The 19,824-nt window shown below is 38.8% G+C and overlaps 1 protein-coding gene across 3 annotated transcripts in view; it reads left to right on the top strand.

Moving 5' to 3' along the window:
* RBL1 (RB transcriptional corepressor like 1) overlaps positions 1-19,824 on the top strand; it is a 76,544-nt gene that overhangs the window by 38,949 nt on the left and 17,771 nt on the right. For 2 of the 3 annotated variants that reach the window (XM_045084179.1, XM_045084181.1), the window contains 6 exons: positions 1,188-1,325; positions 3,020-3,184; positions 6,307-6,439; positions 8,860-9,126; positions 10,077-10,288; positions 18,817-18,993. In XM_045084179.1, the coding sequence (XP_044940114.1) occupies positions 1,188-1,325; positions 3,020-3,184; positions 6,307-6,439; positions 8,860-9,126; positions 10,077-10,288; positions 18,817-18,993 (1,092 nt within the window). The remainder of the gene's footprint in view (positions 1-1,187; positions 1,326-3,019; positions 3,185-6,306; positions 6,440-8,859; positions 9,127-10,076; positions 10,289-18,816; positions 18,994-19,824) is intronic. The other variant, XM_045084180.1, reaches the window with a different exon arrangement.

Here is a 19,824-nt window from a genome sequence, read left to right as displayed (position 1 = left end):
GCTGATTTGGCATGATACTTGAGGAAGGATGGTGACAGACACTTTTTTAAATAAAAATTTATGTTAAATCTTTCCCCTCCTTTTTTAAGGATTTATTTATTTACATTTAGAGTGTGCCCATGTGTGGGAAGTCGGGGGAGGGGCTGCGGTTTGAAGGAGGAAGGGCAGTGGGAGAGAGAGAATTTCAAGCACACCCCCACTGAGCGTGGAGCCCAACTTAGGACTTGATCTCAGGACTCTGAGATCATGACCTGAGCTGAAGCTGAGAGTAGGATACTTAACCTACTGAGCCACCAAGGCCCCAGCTTATGTTAAATCTTAAACTCAGTGGTAAGCAGGACTTTTATTTTATTTTATTTTAAGATTTATTTATTTATTTATTTGACAGACAAAGATCACAAGTAGGCAGAGAGGCAGGCAGGGAGAGGAGGAAGCAGGCTCCCTGCTGAGCAGAGAGCCTGATGCAGGGCTCCATCCCAGGACCCTGGGATCATGACCTGAGCTAAAGGCAGAGGCTTTATCCCCAGGTGCCCCAGGACTTTTATCTTCTTAATAAAATACTTCTCTGAACTTTTAAAAAGTCTTAGCTGTGACATTATACCTTTGATTTTATTGTTTTGATTTACAAATTTTTATGTTGGTGTGCCTGGGTGGCTCAGTGGGTTAAAAGCTCTGCCTTCGGCTCAAGTCATGATCCCAAGGTCCAGGGATCAAGCCCCGAGTCGGGCTCTCTGCTCCGCAGGGAGCCTGCTTCCTCCTCTCTCTCTGCCTGCCTCTCTGCCTACTTGTGATCTCTTGTCTGTCAAGTAAATAAATAAAATCATTAAAAAAAAATTTTTTTATGTTGATGAAACAGTTGTCCTAAAACTGGTATTTAAACAAATGGAACCAAAGGGGAAAAAAAATTGAACTAATCCTGATGCTTCCACTTGATGGGAATATTGACTGTTTTATTACTTCAAAGCAGATTGTTGTGTATGCCTCATTTAAATATAAGATCTACCATTGAGCAAGATTATATTTTTTAAGAAAACTCTATCAGTTTGAGAACTCATGTTTTTATCTTTGATAATCTGGTATAATATAATGTACAGAGATTATTTTATCTTGTTTCTATAGTCATCTTTATAGAATGGCAAAGGCTGAAATTGCTGAGAAATACTAAACTGTTTTTTCTGTTCTCCAAGGTTCTTTTAGAGCAGGATATATTTCATCGTTCCTTGATGGCCTGTTGTTTGGAAATTGTGCTCTTTGCCTATAGCTCACCTCGTACTTTCCCCTGGATTATTGAAGTTCTCAATTTACGACCATTTTATTTTTATAAGGTGAGATGAGAGCTACAGTAACACTTAATGTTACCTAGTGTCCTAATTTAAGACTGGTGCCACTATTATTCTTATTGGTATGATTTAGTTAATATTTTGTCATCTGTGCTACTTTCAAAGTATTGATAGGAAGGTTAGTTTCAAGGGTTAAATTTTTATACCTAAGATATGCCTAAAGTTATGGAAAATGCAGATCATTGGAAAGCTTACCCATTTGAATTGCTGACTGAGTGGGGTTTAAATATTTTTTTAGTGACTTAAGGAAAATTGCTTCTATATATTTGCTTCAATGTTGATGCGTATTTTCACATTTTTCTTTTCTTTTCACATTTTTCTTTTAAGGTAATTTTATTTAGGACAATGTTGTTTTTGACCTTATCTGATAGCAACTCATTTTTATTTGTAACATGCATTTTTTTTTTTTAAGATTTATTTATTTATTTGACAGAGCGATAGAGAGAGAGCACAAGTAGGAAGAGCAGCAGGCAGAGGGAGAGGGAGAAGCAGGCTCTCCATTGAGCAGGGAGCCCAGTGCGGTGCTTGATCCCAGAACCCTGGGATCATGACCTGAGCAGAAGGCAACGCTTAAGCAACTGAGCCACCCAGGCGCCCCTGTAACATACTTTATTCATTCAAAAAGTTAAATGCCTAGCGCCTGGGTGGCTCAGTGGATTGGGCCTCTGGCTTTGGCTCAGGTCATGATTTCATATCCTGGGATCGAGTTCCCGCATCAGGCTCTTTGCTCTGCAGGGAGCCTGTCTCTTCCTCTCTCTCTCTGTGCCTGCCCGTTTGCCTACTTGTGATCTCTCTGTCAAATAAATAAATTCTTAAAAAAAAAAAAGTTAAATGCCTTTGCTTTTTAACCACATAAATAATACATTCTCCTTGAAGAAAAACAAGAAGATATATAAACATAAATATTAAAACCATACATTATAATCCTAATTATAAATAATAATCACTTAATACTTTTTTTTTTTAAGTATCATTTGATAGAGACACAGCGAGAAGGGAAATACAAGCAGAGGGTGTAGGAGAGGGAGAAGCAGGCTCTCCACTGAGCAGGGAGCCTGATGCGGGGCTCAATCCCAGGTCCTGGGATCATGACCTGAGCCGAAGGCAGACACTTAATGACTGAGCCACGCAGGCACCCCTCACTTAACGCTTTTGTGTATATACTTACAGAGTTTGTTCTAGGATTTACTCTTATTAAAATGGAATTATATAAGCATTTTAATATGTTATTTTAAATATTTTATTTAAGTTACATGTTATATATAAATATGTAATATATAATATAAATATGTTATATATGTTATTTTTAATACGTTATTCATTCTGTTCTTTGAGCTATTGGGAAAAATAGTCTGAGAATGAGCAGTAAATTCAAAATAGCATAGGAAGTGGAACCCAAGACCTGAGTTCTACCACTACTGAGCTGTTGACCAGTTTCTACCGATAATTGCCTTATTTTTCCATGTACACAAAAAGCATAAGAAGCAGAAATGTATGTGAAAGTATTTTGAAGAACTTCAGAACTCCTTTGTAAATTAAAAGACATTAATAAGCCATTGAATCATGGTTCAATGGTATCATTGGTTCTGTGTCATCATAAGACCAAAGCTAGTCATACATGCAAGCCCAGTATACTAATGACTGAGACTATATTACCTTTTCAATTTTCTCTTTACCAGGTTATTGAGGTGGTGATCCGCTCAGAGGAGGGACTCTCCAGGGATATGGTGAAACACCTGAACAGCATAGAAGAACAGATATTAGAGAGTTTAGCATGGAGTCATGACTCTGCACTGTGGGAGGCTCTCCAGGCTTCAGCAAACAAGGTTCCTACCTGTGAAGAAGTGAGTCAGGGCAAGAGTGATAATCAGAGTCAGGGCAAGGGTGATAATCATTTAAAAAATAACAGCTGTAAAAAAAAATAAATAAATAAAATAACAGCCGTATTGAGATATAAATCACATACCATACAATTCATCCATTTAAAGTATACAATTTAGGGGCCTCTGCCTGGCATAGTCGGTAGAGCATGAAGCTCTTGTTCTTGGGGTAGTGAGTTTGGGCCCCATGTTGGGTGTGGACATTACTTCAAAACAAAACAAAAAAACCCAAACAAGGTGTGCTTGGGTAGCTCAGTCAGTTAAGTGTCTAGCTCTTGATTTCAGCCCACATCATGATCTCAGTGTCCTGCTCAGTGGGGAGTCTGCTGGAGATTCTTTCTCTCTCCACCCATTTGCATGCAGCCTCTCTCCCAAAAAATAAATAATTTTAAAAACATACAATTTAGTGTTTAGTACATGCATGTATAGGTGCAGCCATCACCTCAACAAGTAACTGTACCTATTAGCTGTCACTTTCTTATCCCCCTTCCTCTCCCTAGTCCTAAGCAACCAGTGATCTACTTTCCATCTTTATTGATTTATCTATTCTGGACATTTCATATATGTGGAATCATATAATATGTGTCCTTTGTGACTGGCTTCTTTCACTTAGCATAATGTTTTCAAGATTCATCCATGTTATAGGATATATTAGCACTTCATTTCTTTTTGTGGCTTAATATTCCATTGCATGGATATATCATTTCATTCCTCCGTTTATTAACCAATAGACATTTGGGTTGTTTCAGCCTTTGGCTTCTGTGAATAATGCTGCTGTGAACATACATGCACAAGTTTTGTATGGACATAGGTTCTTATTTGTGGGGGGTATATATCTAAGAATGGAATTACTGGGTCATGTAATAACTGTTTAACTCCAGTTTGGGGGAACTGTCAGACTCTTCTCAAAGTGGCTGCACCATTTAACATTTCCACCATCAGTGTATGAAGATTCCAATTTCTTCATATTTTCTCTAACACTTACCTTTATTTTTCCCCCTAGTTTTCCCCCCTTATCTTTGTTATTCTAGCCATTAGTAGGCATGAAGTAATAGCTCATTGTGATTTCTATTTACATTTCCCTGATGGCTAATGATGCTCAGTGTCTTTTCTTTGGAGTAATATCTATCCAAATCCATTGCCTTTTTTTTTTTTTTAAGATTTTATTTATTTATTTGACAGAGAGAGAGCTCACAAGTAGGCAGAGAGGCAGGCAGAGAGAGAGGAGGAAGCAGGTTCACTGCGGAGCAGAGAACCCGATGCAGGGCTCGATCCCAGGACCCTGGGATCATGATCTGAGCCGAAGGCAGAGGCTTTAACCCACTGAGCCACCCAGGTGCCCCCCATTGCCTATTTTTTAATTGGGTTATTTTTATTACTGAATTATAGAGGAGTCCTTTATGTATTGTAAATACAACTACAACTTTTAATTTTGATGATGTCCTATATTTTTTCTTTTATTGTTGGTACTTTTGAAATCTTCTCCAAGAAGCCCATTAATCTTATCATTTTTAGCTTTTGGAATTTCTGTCTAAAAAACATTTTGGGGGGCACCTGGGTGGCTCAGTGGGTTAAGTCTCTGCCTTCAGCTCAAGTCGTGATCTCAGGGTCCTGGGATCAAGTCCCATATCGGGCTCTCTGCTCCGCAGGGAGCCTGCTTCCTCCTCTCTCTCTCTCTCTGCTTGCCTCTCTGCCCACTTGTGATCTCTCTGTCAAATAAATAAAATCTTAAAAAAAACAATTTTTTTTGGTTAGTAGTAGTTAAAATTGAAAAAAATCAGAAGTCACGAATACAAGTGATACATTTCAGTTTAATGTTAGGTGAGAAATTGAGTTTTTCCCCTTTACCTCTCCGTTGCTTTTTTTTTTTTTTTTTTTGACAGAGATCACAAGTAGGCAGAGAGGTGGGCAGAGAGAGAGAGAGAGAGAGAGAAGCAGGCTCCCTACTGAGCAGAGAACCCGACGCAGGGCTCGATCTCAGGACCCTGAGATTGTGACCTGTTTAACCCACTGAGCCACCCAGGCGCCCCTGTGTTGCTCTTTGGTAACTGTCTTTTCATCCTTATTTGCTTTTCTGTGTCTTCTTATACTGCATGAAACCTGAGAATTTTTCTCTAATTCCAAACTACTGGAAGGACTATCCAAGAGCAGAAAGAATTAAAAAGGAGATGATTTTTATTTTTTAAGATTTTATTTATTTATTTGACAGAGACACAGCAAGAGAAGGAACACAAGCAGAGGGAATGGGAGAGGGAGAAAACAGGCCTCCCACTGAGCAGGGGACCCCACATGGGGCTTGATCCCAGGATACTGGGATCATGACCCAAGCCAAAGGCAGAGGCTTAACGACTGAGCCACCCAAGCACCCCAAGAAGATGATTTCTTGAAATCTCTCTCCCGTGCATCTTTGGACTTTTGTAGCAAATTGGGATTAACTGGGCAATCTTCAGTATTCATCAATATCTTCATTGTAGAATCCCTTGGGAAAGTGAAAAAAAAAATCTCTCTGAACTTGAAGAAAGAGGATTTGGGTTGAAGCCCTTACTCTATTATTTAATAGTAGTGCGTCCTTGGGCAAATTTCCTATTTTGAGCCTGTTCATTTTTTGTTTTTTTTTTCTTAAGATTTTATTTATTTGAGAGAGAGTGACAGAGAGAGAGAGAGAGAAAAAGAGCATGAGCATGGGGGTTGCGGAGGGAGACACAGACTCCCCGCTGAGCAGGAGTCTGATGCCAAATGTGATTCTGGGACTCTGGGATCATGATCTGAGCTGAAGGCAGTCACTTAACCAACTGAGCCACCCAGGCGCCCAAGCCTCTATTTTCTTATCCTTAAGTGGAAATAGTACCTACCTAATCAGTTTGCTTCTAGAAGTAGTCAGTAAACTTCAGTAGATCAATTATAAGATTGAAATATATTTAACAGCATTAACTATTGAGCACTTAATGCAAGTTGTTCTATTTTGTGAACAAGAAAGAGAAGAAATAAAACATTTAAAGTAGTTAAAAAGACTTTTTTCTCATTTTTCGTGGTTTTCATTAGTGGGTATATCAATATGTAAAGCAGAAGGTTTTTGTTTTTCACAGGTTATATTCCCAAATAACTTTGAAACAGGAAATGGGGGAAATGTACAGGGACATCTTCCCATGATGCCTATGTCTCCTCTAATACATCCAAGAGTCAAAGAAGTTCGGATTGACAGTGGGAGTCTTCGAAGGGGTAGGTTCTACATGGGGAAAACTGAACAAAATAACAAAGATAATTTTCTCCGAGAAGATATCAAGTCTTGCTCATATATTATTATGAAATCTAATTTCTTCATCAGGATTTTTTTTCTTCATCAGGATTTAAAAGGGAGCTTATAAAAAGAATTAAATCAGTCAGGTCACGATCCCAGAGTCCTGGGATCAAGCCCCGCATTGGGCTCCTTACTCAGTAGGGAGCCTGCTTCTCCTTCTCCCTCTCCCTCTGCCTGCTGCTCCCCCTGCTTGGGTGCTCTTGCTCTCTCTCTCTCATATAAGTAAATTAAATCTTCAAAAAAAAAAAAATTTAAGGGGCACCTGGGTGGCTCAGTCAGTTGAACATCTGAGTCTTGGTTTCAGCTCAAGTCATGATCTTGGGGTCCTGAGATAAAGCCCCACATCAGGCTCCACGCTCAGCATAGAATCTGCTTGTCCCTCTCCCTCTGCTCCTCCAGCCATTCATACCCTCACTCTCTCTCTAATAAATAAATGAATAATATAAATGAATAAATAAATGAAAACTTTAAAAAATAATTTTTTTAATGAAAAAATAAGAAGGGACTTCTGCCAATACCCTTTTGTGGCCCATTGTATAGTTTCTTATACCAAAGTAATAAGATTTTTACTCTTTTTTTTTTTTTTTTAAAGAAAGAGAGAGAGTGGGGAGGGCATTGGAGGGGCAGGGGAAGAGGGAGAGAGAGAACCTCAGGCAGCACAGAGCAGGATCTGGGGCTCTATCTCACAGCCCTGTTTTCTATATTTTAAATTGCCATGTTAATTGTGGAAAGAATATTTTAGCCTTTTAATAAACACATAACTTTTCTTTTTCTGGGATTTTATTTGTGTAAGGGGGAGGGACAGAGAGAGAGAGAGAGAGAGAGAGAGAAAGAATCTCAAACAGATACCACACTGAGCCTGAAGCCCAACACAGGGCTTGAGCTCATGACCTGAACCAAATCAAGAGTAGGATCCTCAACTGAGCCACCCAGGTACCCCAACATACAGCTTTTCTTTTCTTTTCTTTTAAGATTTTATTTAGTGGGGCTCCTGGCAGGCTCATTGAGTTAAACCTCTGCTTTTGGCTCAGGTCATGATCTCAGGGTCTTGGGATCAAGCCCCAAGTTGGGCTCTCTGCTCAGCAGGGAGGCTGCTTCCCCCTTTCTCTCTCCCTCCCTCTCTGCCTACTTGTGATCTCTCCATCAAATAAATAAACAAAAATCTTTTTTAAAAAATCATTTTATTTATTTATTAGAGAGCAAGCCTGAGCTGGGGGAGGAGGAAAAGGGCAGAGTGTTGGGCTTTCTCCTCGGCAGGGAGCCTGCTTCCTCCTCTCTCTCTCTGCCTGCCTCTCTGCCTACCTGTGATCTCTGTCTGTCAAATAAATAAATAAAATCTTTAAAAATAAAATAAAATAAAATAAAATAAAAAATAAAGAGGCACCTGGCTGGCTCAGTTGGTTAAGTGTCTGACTCTTGAATTTTGGCTCTGGTCATGATCTCTGGGTCGTGAGATTGAGCCCTGCTTCTGTTCTGTGCTAGGCATGGAACCCGCTTGGGATTCTCCTTCTCCCTCTCCCTGTCCTTTTGCTCCTCCCCGCCCCATGTGCCCATGCTTGCTCACTGGCTTTCTCTCTCTGGCACATGCTCTCTTGCTATCTCTCAAAAAAATAAAAGCATATCGTATTCCTGTAAAGAAACAATGGGTTGGGGAAAGTAAGGATTATAGAAAAAGATATAGGGTTCTGTGGTTCTAGGAGAACCTTTGCACCTGGTAGAAAGGGAAGGCTTCTCCTGTGGAAAGAGCACTGAAAATAGATATAAACTATAACTTTCTTTTTGATCAACATACTACTGCCAACCCTCAGATTAAGGCAAGCTAAACAGAATCATATCACCTTTACTCATCTTTATCTTCTAGAGGACTCATAAAAGATGACTGTGTATCTTCTAAATCAGAAAGCCATAGTACCTTAAACTGCTTAAGTATGGGCGTGTGGGAGGAGACAAACTGTGAACCAAATTACTGATTCACCTTCTTCTTAGATGTTATTTACTAGGTAAAACTGGGAGATAGGAGCTAATTGGACTACTTTAATTTACTGGTCACCTCATTCTACCTTTTAGCTTCTATTATACCCTTAATGTTTTGCTCCTTTAATAGTAGGCAGAGGTTCAAGAAACCAAGAAAATAAGCCATCATAATTTTCACATGTAATGGCATTTTCATGCCTCTTTAACTAGACTATATTCCATGAAAACAGAAGCCATGTTATTTACTGCTGAATCCCTAGGGCTTAACATAGTAACTCAAAGTCTCTATTTGTTGAATGAATGAACCTGATTTATTATTTTAGAATATGTATCAAACTGTTTTAAAATTTATTTTTCTCTCTATTAGATATGCAACCATTGTCTCCAATTTCTGTCCATGAACGCTACAGTTCTCCTGCTGCAGGGAGTGCCAAGAGAAGACTTTTTGGGGAAGACCCGCCAAAGGAAATACTTATGGACAGGATTATAACCGAAGGAACAAAATTGAAAATTGCCCCTTCTTCAAGCCTTACTACTGAAAATATATCAATTTCCCCTGGGCAGAGTCTTCTAACTATGGCCACAGCCATAGTCACAGGAACAACGGGACATAAAGTTACAATCCCTTTGCACGGTAACATTTTAATGCATTTATTTTCTATTTTTTCTGAATTAGTTGATTAAGATTTGTCTTGCTGGATTGGATCACATGGCATTTTTTAATCCAGTTTCTTTTGAACCTATACTGTTTTTTAAAATTCATCATTTTAGAGCAGTTTTAGGTTCAAAGCAAAATTGAGTTGAAGTATAGAGATTTCCCATACACACATTGCCACACACACACACACACACACACACACACACACACACACAAGCTTTCATCACCATCACCATCCTGCACCAGAATGGTATATGATGAACTTACATTGACACATCCTTATCACCTCAAGTCCATAGTTTACATTATGGTTTACTCTCGCTATTATACATTCTGTAGTTTCTATGTTTAATGACACATAGCCACCATTATAGTATTATACAGAATAGTTTTGCTGCCATAAAAATCCTCTGTGCGCTACCTTTTGTTTCGTTTTGAACTTACACTTTATTGAGTTTTAACATTTTTTAAATATACAACCCTTGGGGCGCCTGGGTGGCTCAGTGGGTTAAAGCCTCTGCCTTTGACTCAGGTTATGATCCCAGGGTCCTGGGATCGAGCCCTGCATCAGGCTCTCTGCTCAGCGGTGAGCCTGCTTCCCCCCACCCCCGTTTCCCCCCACCCCGCCCCCTGCTCACTCTGCCTGCCTCTCTGCCTACTTGTGATCTCTCTCTGTCAAATAAATAAAATCTTTAAAAAAAAAAAAAGAGAACTCAAAAGTTCAAAAGAAAAACAATATTGTTTCAGAGCAGAAATAGAAAACAAGAGTGCTGTAACCTAGAATTACTATTTTTGTGGCTTTCATCTCCTTTTCTAACCTATTCCTATGTTTATACACATAGATAGATTGATAGATATAATTGACAACCTTTCTGGAACACATGCTGCTTATTTCTAAAACTGAAAACTCTTGCTTATACATTTAGGTATCGCAAATGATGCTGGAGAGATCACACTGATACCAATTTCCATGAACACAGCTCAGGAGTCCAAAGTCGAGAGTCCTGTATCACTTACTGCTCAGTCATTAATTGGTGCTTCTCCGAAACAGACCCATCTGACTAAAGTGCAAGAGGCACATCCAACTGGAATAAGCAAACCAAAGAGAACTGGGTCTTTAGCACTGTTTTATAGAAAGGTATGTGATTTTATGGCATCCAAAATATCTCATTTGGGGTGTGTGGTTGGCTCAGTGGAACCTGGGACGCTTGATCACAGGGTTGTAAGTTCATGCCCTATACTGGATATAGCGATTATTTCAAAATAAAATATTTTAAGGGGCGCCTGGCTGGCTAAGTCAGTTAAATATCTGCCTTCGGCTCAGGTCATGACCCCAGAGTCCTAAGATTGAGCCCCACCTCGGGTTTCCTGCTCAGTGGGGGTCTTGCTTTTCTCCCTCTACTGCTCCCCTGCTTGTTTGTGCTCTCTCTCCGTCAAATAAATAGATAAAATCTTTTTAAAAAGTAAATAAAGGGGCGCCTGGGTGGCTTAATGGGTTAAAGCCTCTGCCTTTGGCTCAGGTCATGATCTCAGGGTCCTGGGATCAAGCTCTACATCGGGCTCTCTGCTCAGTGGGGAGCCTGCTTCCTCCTCTCTCTCTCTCTGCCTGCCTCTCTGCCTAATTGTGATCTCTGTCTGTCAAATAAATAAATAAAATCTTTTTAAAAAATAAATAAATAAAAATAAAATGATCTCATTTAATCAGTGCAAGAAAGATTGAGTAACAGCAGCTTTAGTCTCCTTTTTTTGTGTGGTAAAATATACATAAAATTTACCATTTTAACCATATTTAATCATATTTTAGTGTACAGTGAAGTATCATTAAGTACATTCACATTGTTGTGCAGCTTTCACCATCATCCAGCTCCAGAACTTTTTCATCTTCCTACACTGAAAATCTCCTCCACTTAAAATAATTCCCCATTCCTCTTCCCACCACCAGCTCCTAGTAACCACCATTCTACTTTCTGTCTCAATGAATTTGACTACTCTAGGTACCTCATACAAGTAGACTCAAATAGTATTTATGTTAATATGGTAAGTTTATTAATATAATTATTAATGTAATATTTTTAAAAATATTTAATATTTTATTTTAATTTTTTATTTATTTGAGAGAGAGAGTGAGAAAGAGCATGACAGAAGAGAAGGTCAGAGGAAGAAGCAGACTCCCTGTGGAGCTGGGACTCCGATGTGGGACTCGATCCTGGGACTCCAGGATCATGACCTGAGCCTAAGGCAGTTGCTTAACCAACTGAGCCATCCAGGCACCTAATATAATATTATATTAAACAGGTTTATTCCACTTAGTGTAAGTCTTCAAGATTCTTCCGTGTTGTAGCATTGTTCAGAATTTCCTTCCTTTTTAAGCCTGAATAATATCCCATTGTATGTGTATACCACATTTTGTTTATTCGTTCATCTGTAGATGAACATTTACAGTGTTTCTACTTATTGTGAATAATGCTGCTATGAACATAAGTGTACAAATATCCAAGTGTCTGCTCTCAGTTCCTTTGGTTTATACCCAGAAGTGGAATAATAATTCTGAATATAATTTTTTGAGAAACTACCATACCATTTTCCACAGTGCCTGCTCCATTTTATATTCCTGCTACAAATACATGGGTTTCAAAGTTCTCCACATCCTTGTCAACACTGTTTTCTGTTATTTTTTATAGTAGCCATGCTAATTAGAATAAAGTGGTATCTCATAGTTTTGATTTGCATTTCCCTAATTATTAGTGATGTTGAGCATCTTTTCATATGATTATTGGCCATCTATCTGTCTTCCTTAGAGAAAGATTTATTTAAGTCCTTTGCCCATTTTTTGCTTGAATTTTACTGTTGTTGCTATTGAGCTGTAGTTAATCCTTTATATATTCTGGATAGAATCCCTTATCAGATTTATGATTTGCAAATGTTTTCTCCCATTCCAGGGATTGCCTTTTCACCATATTGATAGTATCCTTTGATGCACAGAAGTTTCTAACTTTAATGAAGTTCAATTTCTCTGTGTTTTGTTTTACTGTCTTTGCTTTTTGTGTTATATCCAAAAAATCATCGACCGTTCCAGTGTCATGAAGCTTTTCCCCATCTTTTCTCCCTAAGAGTTTTATAGTTTTAGCATTTGTGTTTAATTCCTTGAACCATTTTGAGTTAATTTTGTATATGGTCTGAGGGGAGGATCTAGCTTCATTCTTTTGCATCCATTTTCTCAACACCATTTGTTGAAAAGACCATTGTTTCTCCTTTGAATGTTCTTGGCACCATTTTCATAAGCCATTTTACTTATGGGAGGGCTGATTTCTGGGCTCTTTTTTAAGCAGTGTCCTTTTAATGTCTGTCTGTATACCAGTACTATGCTGTTTTTTTTTTTTTAAGATTTTATTTATTTACTTGTCAGAGATGGAGAGAGAGCGAGTGAGCACAGGCAGACAGAGAGGCAGGCAGAGGCAGAGGGAGAAGCAGGCTCCCTGCTGAGCAAGGAGCCCGATGTGGGACTCGATCCCAGGGTGCTGGGATCATGACCTGAGCCGAAGGCAGCTGCCCAACCAACTGAGCCACCCAGGCGTCCCGTACTATGCTGTTTTGATTACTGTAACTTTGTAGTAAGTTTTGAAATTAGGAAATATGAGCCCTCCCAACTTTGTTCTTTTTCAGGATTATTTTGGCTATTCAGAGTTCCTTGAGATTCCATATGACTTTAAGGATGGATTTTTCTTTTTCTTTCCTTTCCTTTTTTTTTTTTTTTAATTTTTACTTATTTATTTGTCAGAGAAAGAGCACACACAAGCACAAGCTGGGGCAGCGGCAGGCAGAGGGAGAAGCAGGCTCCCTGCTGAGCAAGGATCCCAATGCAGGACTCTGGAATCATGACCTGAGCTGAAGGCAGACACTTAACCGTCTGAAGCCACCCAGGCATCCCTAGGATGGATTTTTCTATTTCTGCAAAAAACATCATGGAGATTCTGATAGGGATTGCATTGAATCTATAGAATCCTTTGAATAATGTTGACATCTTATTACCATTACTAAGTCTTCCAGTCCATGAATATGGGATGTCTTTCCATTTATTTGTGTTTGGGTTTTTTGTTTTGTTTTGTTTTTGTTGTTTTTTAGTTAACACAGAGTGCTTTATTATTTATCTTTAATTTCTTTCAGCAGTGTTTTGCAGTTTTCAATATATACTCTTTTACCTCCTTGGTTAAGTTGATTACTAAGTTATTTTATTCTTTTTTTTTATTTTATAGATTTTATTTATTTATTTGACAGACAGAGATCACAAGTAGGCAGAAAGGCAGGCAGAGAGAGAGAAGGAAGCAGGCTCCCCGCGGAGCAGAGAGCCCGATGTGGGAATCGATCCCAGGACCCTGGGATCATGACCGGAGCCAAAGGCAGAGGCTTTAACCCACTGAGCCACCCAGGCGACCCTTACTCTTTTTCATGATACTATAAATACAATCATTTTCTTAATTTTATTTTTGGATTGTTTATTGTTTGTGGTATAGGAATGAAATAGATTTTTTTGTGATTTTTTTTTTTCTAAGCTTTTATTTATTTATTCGAGAGAGCATGAGCAGGGTTGGAAGAGAGGGAAAGGGAAAGGGAGAAGCATACTCCCCACTGAGCAGGGACCTGATGCAGACCTCTATCCCAAGACCCTGAAATCAACACCTGAGCTAAATACAAATGCTCAACCAGGTGCCTCTGTTATGAATTATTTATTTATTTAAGTAATCCTACACCCAACACAGGACTTGAATTTATAACCCCAAGATCAGGAGTCACATGTTAAACTGACTGAGCCAGCCAGGTGCCCCTGTATGATTTTGTAGTCTGCAACTTTGCTGAATTTGTTTATTACTTCTAACACTTTTGGGGGGATTCTTTACAGTTTTCTACACCATAAAATCATATAATCTACAAACAGATGACTTTATTTTCCAGTTTTGATGTTTTTTATTTCTTTTTCTTGCCTAATTGCTCTGGCTAAAATTTCCAGTACTGTGTTGAAAAGAAGTGCTGAAATTGGGCATTCTTGTCTTGTTCCTGATCTTAAAGGAAAAGTTTTCTTTGTTTTACTTTAAGTATGATGTTAGCTCTGGATTTTTCATATATGGCATTTATTATGTTGCGGTAGTTTTCTTCTATTCCTAGTTTGTTGAGTGTGTTATGAAAAAAAAAGGATTTGAATTTTGTCAGATGTTTTTTTCTGCCTCAATCGAAATAATCTTTTTCTTTCTTTAAGATTTTATTTATTTATTTTAGAGAAAGAGAGAGCTTAGGCAGAGTGTAGGGGGTGGTGGGAGGAGAAAAGGGAGAAAGAGTCATAAGCAGACTTCACATGAGCACAGAGGCCCATGCAGGGCTCGATCCCGTGACCCTGAGAATGACCTGAGCTGAAGCCAAGAGGCGCGCTCTTAACCAACTGTACCACCTAGGTGCCTCTGTCCTACTTGTTTTTAAAGCATTGTCAGCTTCTGATAAGAGAGACAATTTAATCAGGTTTTATAATCAAACATGACATGTCTGTGAAATAAATTCCAGAACTGGAAGATATCTCTCTAGTCTACTCCACAACTTGGCTGGCTTGTCCATTCTTAAGAATTGTAAAGGAAAAAGAAGGTACTATTTTTCAGGGAGTTTTAGCATTGTGACCAGGGTTTAGGACTTAAACATTTTAAGAAATTAATATTTTTTTCTAAATTATCTTTGATGCAAATATATTTCCTCTAGTCTTTTTTATCATAATTCTTGAAAACTTGCCCTTTTCTGTTCTTCCCTCTGCCTCCTCCACTCTACCTCACCAAATCCTATCTCCCCCTTGTGCCTAAGGCTTTTTTTTTTTCTTTTTTAAAGATTTTATTTATTTATTTGACAGAGATCACAAGTAGGCAGAGAAGCAGGCAGAGAGAGAGAGGGGCAAGCAGGCTCCCTGATGAGCAGAGAGCCTCCTGCAGGGCTCGATCCCAGTACCCTGAGATCATGACCCGAGCCGAAGGCAGAGGCTTAACCTACTGAGTCACCAACTAAGGCTTGTTTTATTTTATTTTTTTTTTAAAGATTTTATTTATTTATTTGATAGAGATGACAAGTAGGCAGAGAGACAGGCAGAGAGACAGGAGGAAGCAGGCTCTCCACGGAGCAGAGAGCCCAATGCGGGGCTCAATCCCAGGACCCTGGGATCATGACCCAAACTGAAGGCAGAGGCTTTAACCCACTGAGCCACCCAGGTAGGTGCCCCCTAAGGCTTGTTTTAAAAACAGAGTTGGAAAATGCAACTTTTTTCCCATTTACTCCCTATTTTTAATGTTCAAAATGACAAATTTTGATAATCTAAGATTGACAGAAATAAAGCTTTACGGGCACCTGGGTGACTCAGTGGGTTAAACCTCTGCCTTTGGCTCAGGTCATGATCTCAGGGTCTTGGGTTCGAGCCAAGCATCGGGCTCTCTGCTCATCAGGGAGCCTTCTCCCCCACCCTGCCCCGCCTGTCTCTCTGCCTACTTGTGATCTCTCTCTGTCATATAAATAAATAAAATCTTTTTTAAAAAAAAGAAAAGAAAGAAAGCTTTAGTTCTGAATTTTTAATTCTGCATCTCCTTAAGAATCTTTGGGTTTTTTTTTTTTTTCCCCTGTCCATTTAAATGTAACCTACTTGATGGGGGACCTGGGTGGCTCAGTCAGTTAAGCATCTGCCTGCAGCTCAGGTTGTGATTCCAGGGTCCTAGGATTGAGTCCTACAATGGGCTCCTTACTCAATAGGGAACCTGCTTCTTCCTCTGCCTACCACTCTCTCTACTCTTGCACACGGGCTTGTCCTCACTCTCTCAAAAAAAAAAAAATATTTTATGGGGCTCCTGGGTGGCTCAGTGGGTTAAGCCTCTGCTTTCAGCTCAGGTCATGATCTCAGGGTCCTGGGATTGAGCCCTGCATCAGGCTCTCTGCTCAGCAGGGAGCCTGCTTCCCTTCCTCTCTCTCTGCCTGCCTCTCTGCCTACTTGTGATCTCTGACTATCAAATAAAATCTTTTAAAAATTTTTATTTTAATTTCAAATTTTTTAATTTAATTTTTTTAAATTTTTTAAATAAATAAAGCCTACTTGATACAGATTAGAAGCTAGAAAAATTTTATCCTAAAAGTTAATAGGATGTCTTTATCTATAAAGAGCATAATTATCCATGTCTCTAGTGAATTCAAAATAACCCTTCCCTGAGTAAACTGCCGCTATTATCTATGCTGAATTCAGTGTGATACTGGTGTTCTGTGCCAGAATGGAATTTTCTGTGAATTTTTTGTTAGAAAACTTCCAGTGGGGTGCTTGGGTGAGTCAGATGGTTAAGCATCTGTTTTGGCTTAGGTCATGATCCCAGGGTCCTGGGATCAAGACCTGAATCAGGCTCCCTGCTCAGGGCCTATTTCTCCCTCTCCTGCTCCCCCTGCTTATGCTCTCTCACTCTCTCAGTCAGATAAATAAATAAAATTTAAAAAAAGAAAAAGAAGAAGATGATGACAACTTCCAGAGTATGTTTCTTTAATTCATTGGATCAACTCTGTAAAAGACACTTAACAAGTATTATCTAATTACATATTATTTTTAATTTTTTTTAAGATTTTATTTATTTATTTGACAAAGATCACAAGTAGGCAGAGAGAGAGAGAGAGGAGGAAGCAGGCCCCCTGCCGAGCAGAGAGCCCGATGTGGGACTCGATCCCAGGACTCTGGGATCATGACCTGAGCCGAAGGCAGAGGCCTAACCCACTGAGCCACCCAGGCGCCCTATTTTTAATCTTTTTAACTAGGACTATATATTTCATTTCCTATCACAAATACAAAGTTCTAGCATCTTTCCCACTGCTCTGACCCAAATGGATTCTTTTTATCTCTTGGCCTGCTGGACCAGAAATAAGGAGATAGGATACAGAAAATGAGTTTCCTATAAAATTAATCAGCTTTGGAGTCAACCACTTGTCTTTCTGTCAGATTAGTGTATTGGATAGCTTACATTTGTTTTTAAACTCTAATCTGTGGATTATATTCCTGCCAGAGATACTTTTATATAAGGGATACCTGACTCTTTTCATTATTTTTCCCTGAACATTTAAATTTAAAGACTTAGCTCAAACAGAGTAGTGTGATTTAGGAATACCACAGCAGGGTACCAGTTTTTAAAACAGTAAAACATAATTCTTCTTGGGTGATTCGAAACCATTTTAGAATCTTGCAGAACTTTCAGGTCATTTGCATTAGTATCAGTTCATATAAAGATTGTAAAAATGAGAGGCTCTTGGCATTGAACTGAATTTACTCTGATGTACTTATAAACAACAGAAACAAAAAACTTGGTATTTCATTTACTTCAGTAATACATTTATATGCTTGTGAAAACAACATAGAATAGGAAGTTTCTTAAATGGTTTTGCGCTTTTTTTTTTTAATTTCTTTTTTAAAAAAATTTATTTATTTATTTGACACAGAGAGAGAGCACACAAGCAGGGGGTATGGCAGAGGAAGAGGGAGAAGCAGGCTCTCTGCTCTATCCCAGGACCCTGGGATTATGACCTGAGCTAATGGCAGATGTTTAACTGACTGAGCCACCCAGGTGCCCCAGGGTTTTGCTTTCTGACTCATTCTTGAAATCAAACATTTTAGCCCTTGATTGTTTTTTTTTGTTTGTTTGTTTGTTTTGTTTGTTTGTTTTTTAGTGATCCTATTTTTAAGTAATCTCTACACCCAGCCTGGGGCTTGAACCCACAACCCCACAATCAAGAGTTGTATGCTCCACCAACTGAGCCAACCAGGCACCCCTATTATCTGACATTTTAGACTTTCTAGCAATTTTATCTAAACAAAAAAAGGTGAGGGGGGGGGATTTCTGAACACTTGAAAAATTATGTATTCATTATGGTTATGATGCAAGTAAATCTTGCATTTTAGTGTTTCTTACTTCACATAGATGACAGCATAGAAGACATCTTTTCCAAAAGAATTTTTAAATGGTTTTCTAAAGAGAATTTTGTTTTTAAACATTTTTTTTTTTAAGATTTTATTTATTTATTTGTCAGAGAGAAAGCGAGCGAGATCGAGCACAGGCAGACAGAGTGGAAGGCAGAGTCAGAGGGAGAAGCAGGCTCCCTGCGGAGCAAGGAGCCCGATGTGGGACTCGATCCCAGGGTGCTGGGATCATGACCTGAGCCGAAGGCAGCTGCTTAACCAACTGAGCCACCCAGGCGTCCCGAGAATTTTGTTTTAATCTACAGTATTCTGGGATGCCTGGATGCCTCTGTTGGTTAATCACCTGCCTCTGGGTCAGGTCATGGTCTCAGGGACCTGGGATCAAGTCCCACATCTAGCTCCTTTCCCAGCAGGGAGCCTGCTTCTCCCTCTGCTTGCCACTCCCCCTGCTCGCTCTCTTTCTCTCTCTCTGACAAAATAAAGAAAATCTTTTAAAAATATTTAAAAAATAATAATAATCTATAGTCTTCTGTCATAGCAGTGAACTAGTACTATAGAACAGAAATTGTATGTAATTTTAGATAACATTTATCAACAACCTAGGTATTTGTTAATCTTGGCCTGAAAGCCCATGTTCACAATAAGAGATAAATTAGAGAAATTATTTACTGGGTTTTTTTGCATCAATATACTACCTTCCATCTTAGGTCTATCATTTGGCAAGTGTACGCTTACGTGATTTATGTTTAAAATTGGATGTTTCAAATGAGTTACGAAGGAAGATATGGACGTGTTTTGAATTCACTTTAGTTCACTGCCCTGATCTGATGAAAGATAGACATTTGGATCAGCTGCTCCTTTGTGCCTTTTACATCATGGCAAAGGTAATGTATAAGCTGGGGGAAGCTCTTTGTTCTAGTTACCCATTTTTGAAGTATGTAGTAAAAATCTATTGCACTTGATTATTATTTTGCCTTAAATGCTATATGCCAACACTGCCCACCATTGTTAATTAGTAAATTCCAGCCCCTACATCTATTCTCTGGATTCTATTTCGCTTTATAATAATCAGCTTTTCCACATCATAAGAATACACTGGTTATAAAATTGGAAAAGGTCTTAGAGATCATTTGTACTACGTGGCTCTCCATATATTCCTGTGAACAATGCTATTTCCACTCCCATCCCTGTGATACCTCTCATCTAGTACTTTACAGTAAATGATCATTACGTTATAGGCTGGTAGCCTAGGCCTAGAGCTGAAAGTAACTTGTCAAAGTTACATAATTAATAAGTGGCAACCTAGGATTTCCTATTTTATAATTTAAATATTTGTAATTTGTTATTCATAAAATAGCTTCTATAACATTGCTCTCTAGGGATTTGTTGCACCACCTCAGAAGAGCATTTTACATTCTAGTTGCTACAGCGTTGAATGTTTCCAGTCATAAAATAACATACCTTACTTGCTTTTTAAAATTCTGATGTATCTGAAACAATCACCTATAACTTTGGTCTGGACCATATTGGCCACACTGGCAGTCCTAGTACATGTACATAGTTAAGACCTAATTTTTAAGCTTTTTGAGGCAGAGAACATGTTTTCAGACTCCTTTTTTACTCCTCTCTCACAATGCCTTTTTAAAATCTCTATATAAAATAAGTGTTAATAAATGTTATTAACTAATCATTTGTGTTTTCCAGAGAACTATCAT

Source organism: Mustela putorius, unplaced genomic scaffold, assembly GCF_011764305.1.
Source record: "Mustela putorius furo isolate JIRA1106 unplaced genomic scaffold, ASM1176430v1.1 tig00000743_pilon_pilon_pilon, whole genome shotgun sequence".
Classification (NCBI taxonomy): Eukaryota; Metazoa; Chordata; class Mammalia; order Carnivora; family Mustelidae; genus Mustela; species Mustela putorius.
This window is presented reverse-complemented; position numbering and strand designations above follow the sequence as displayed.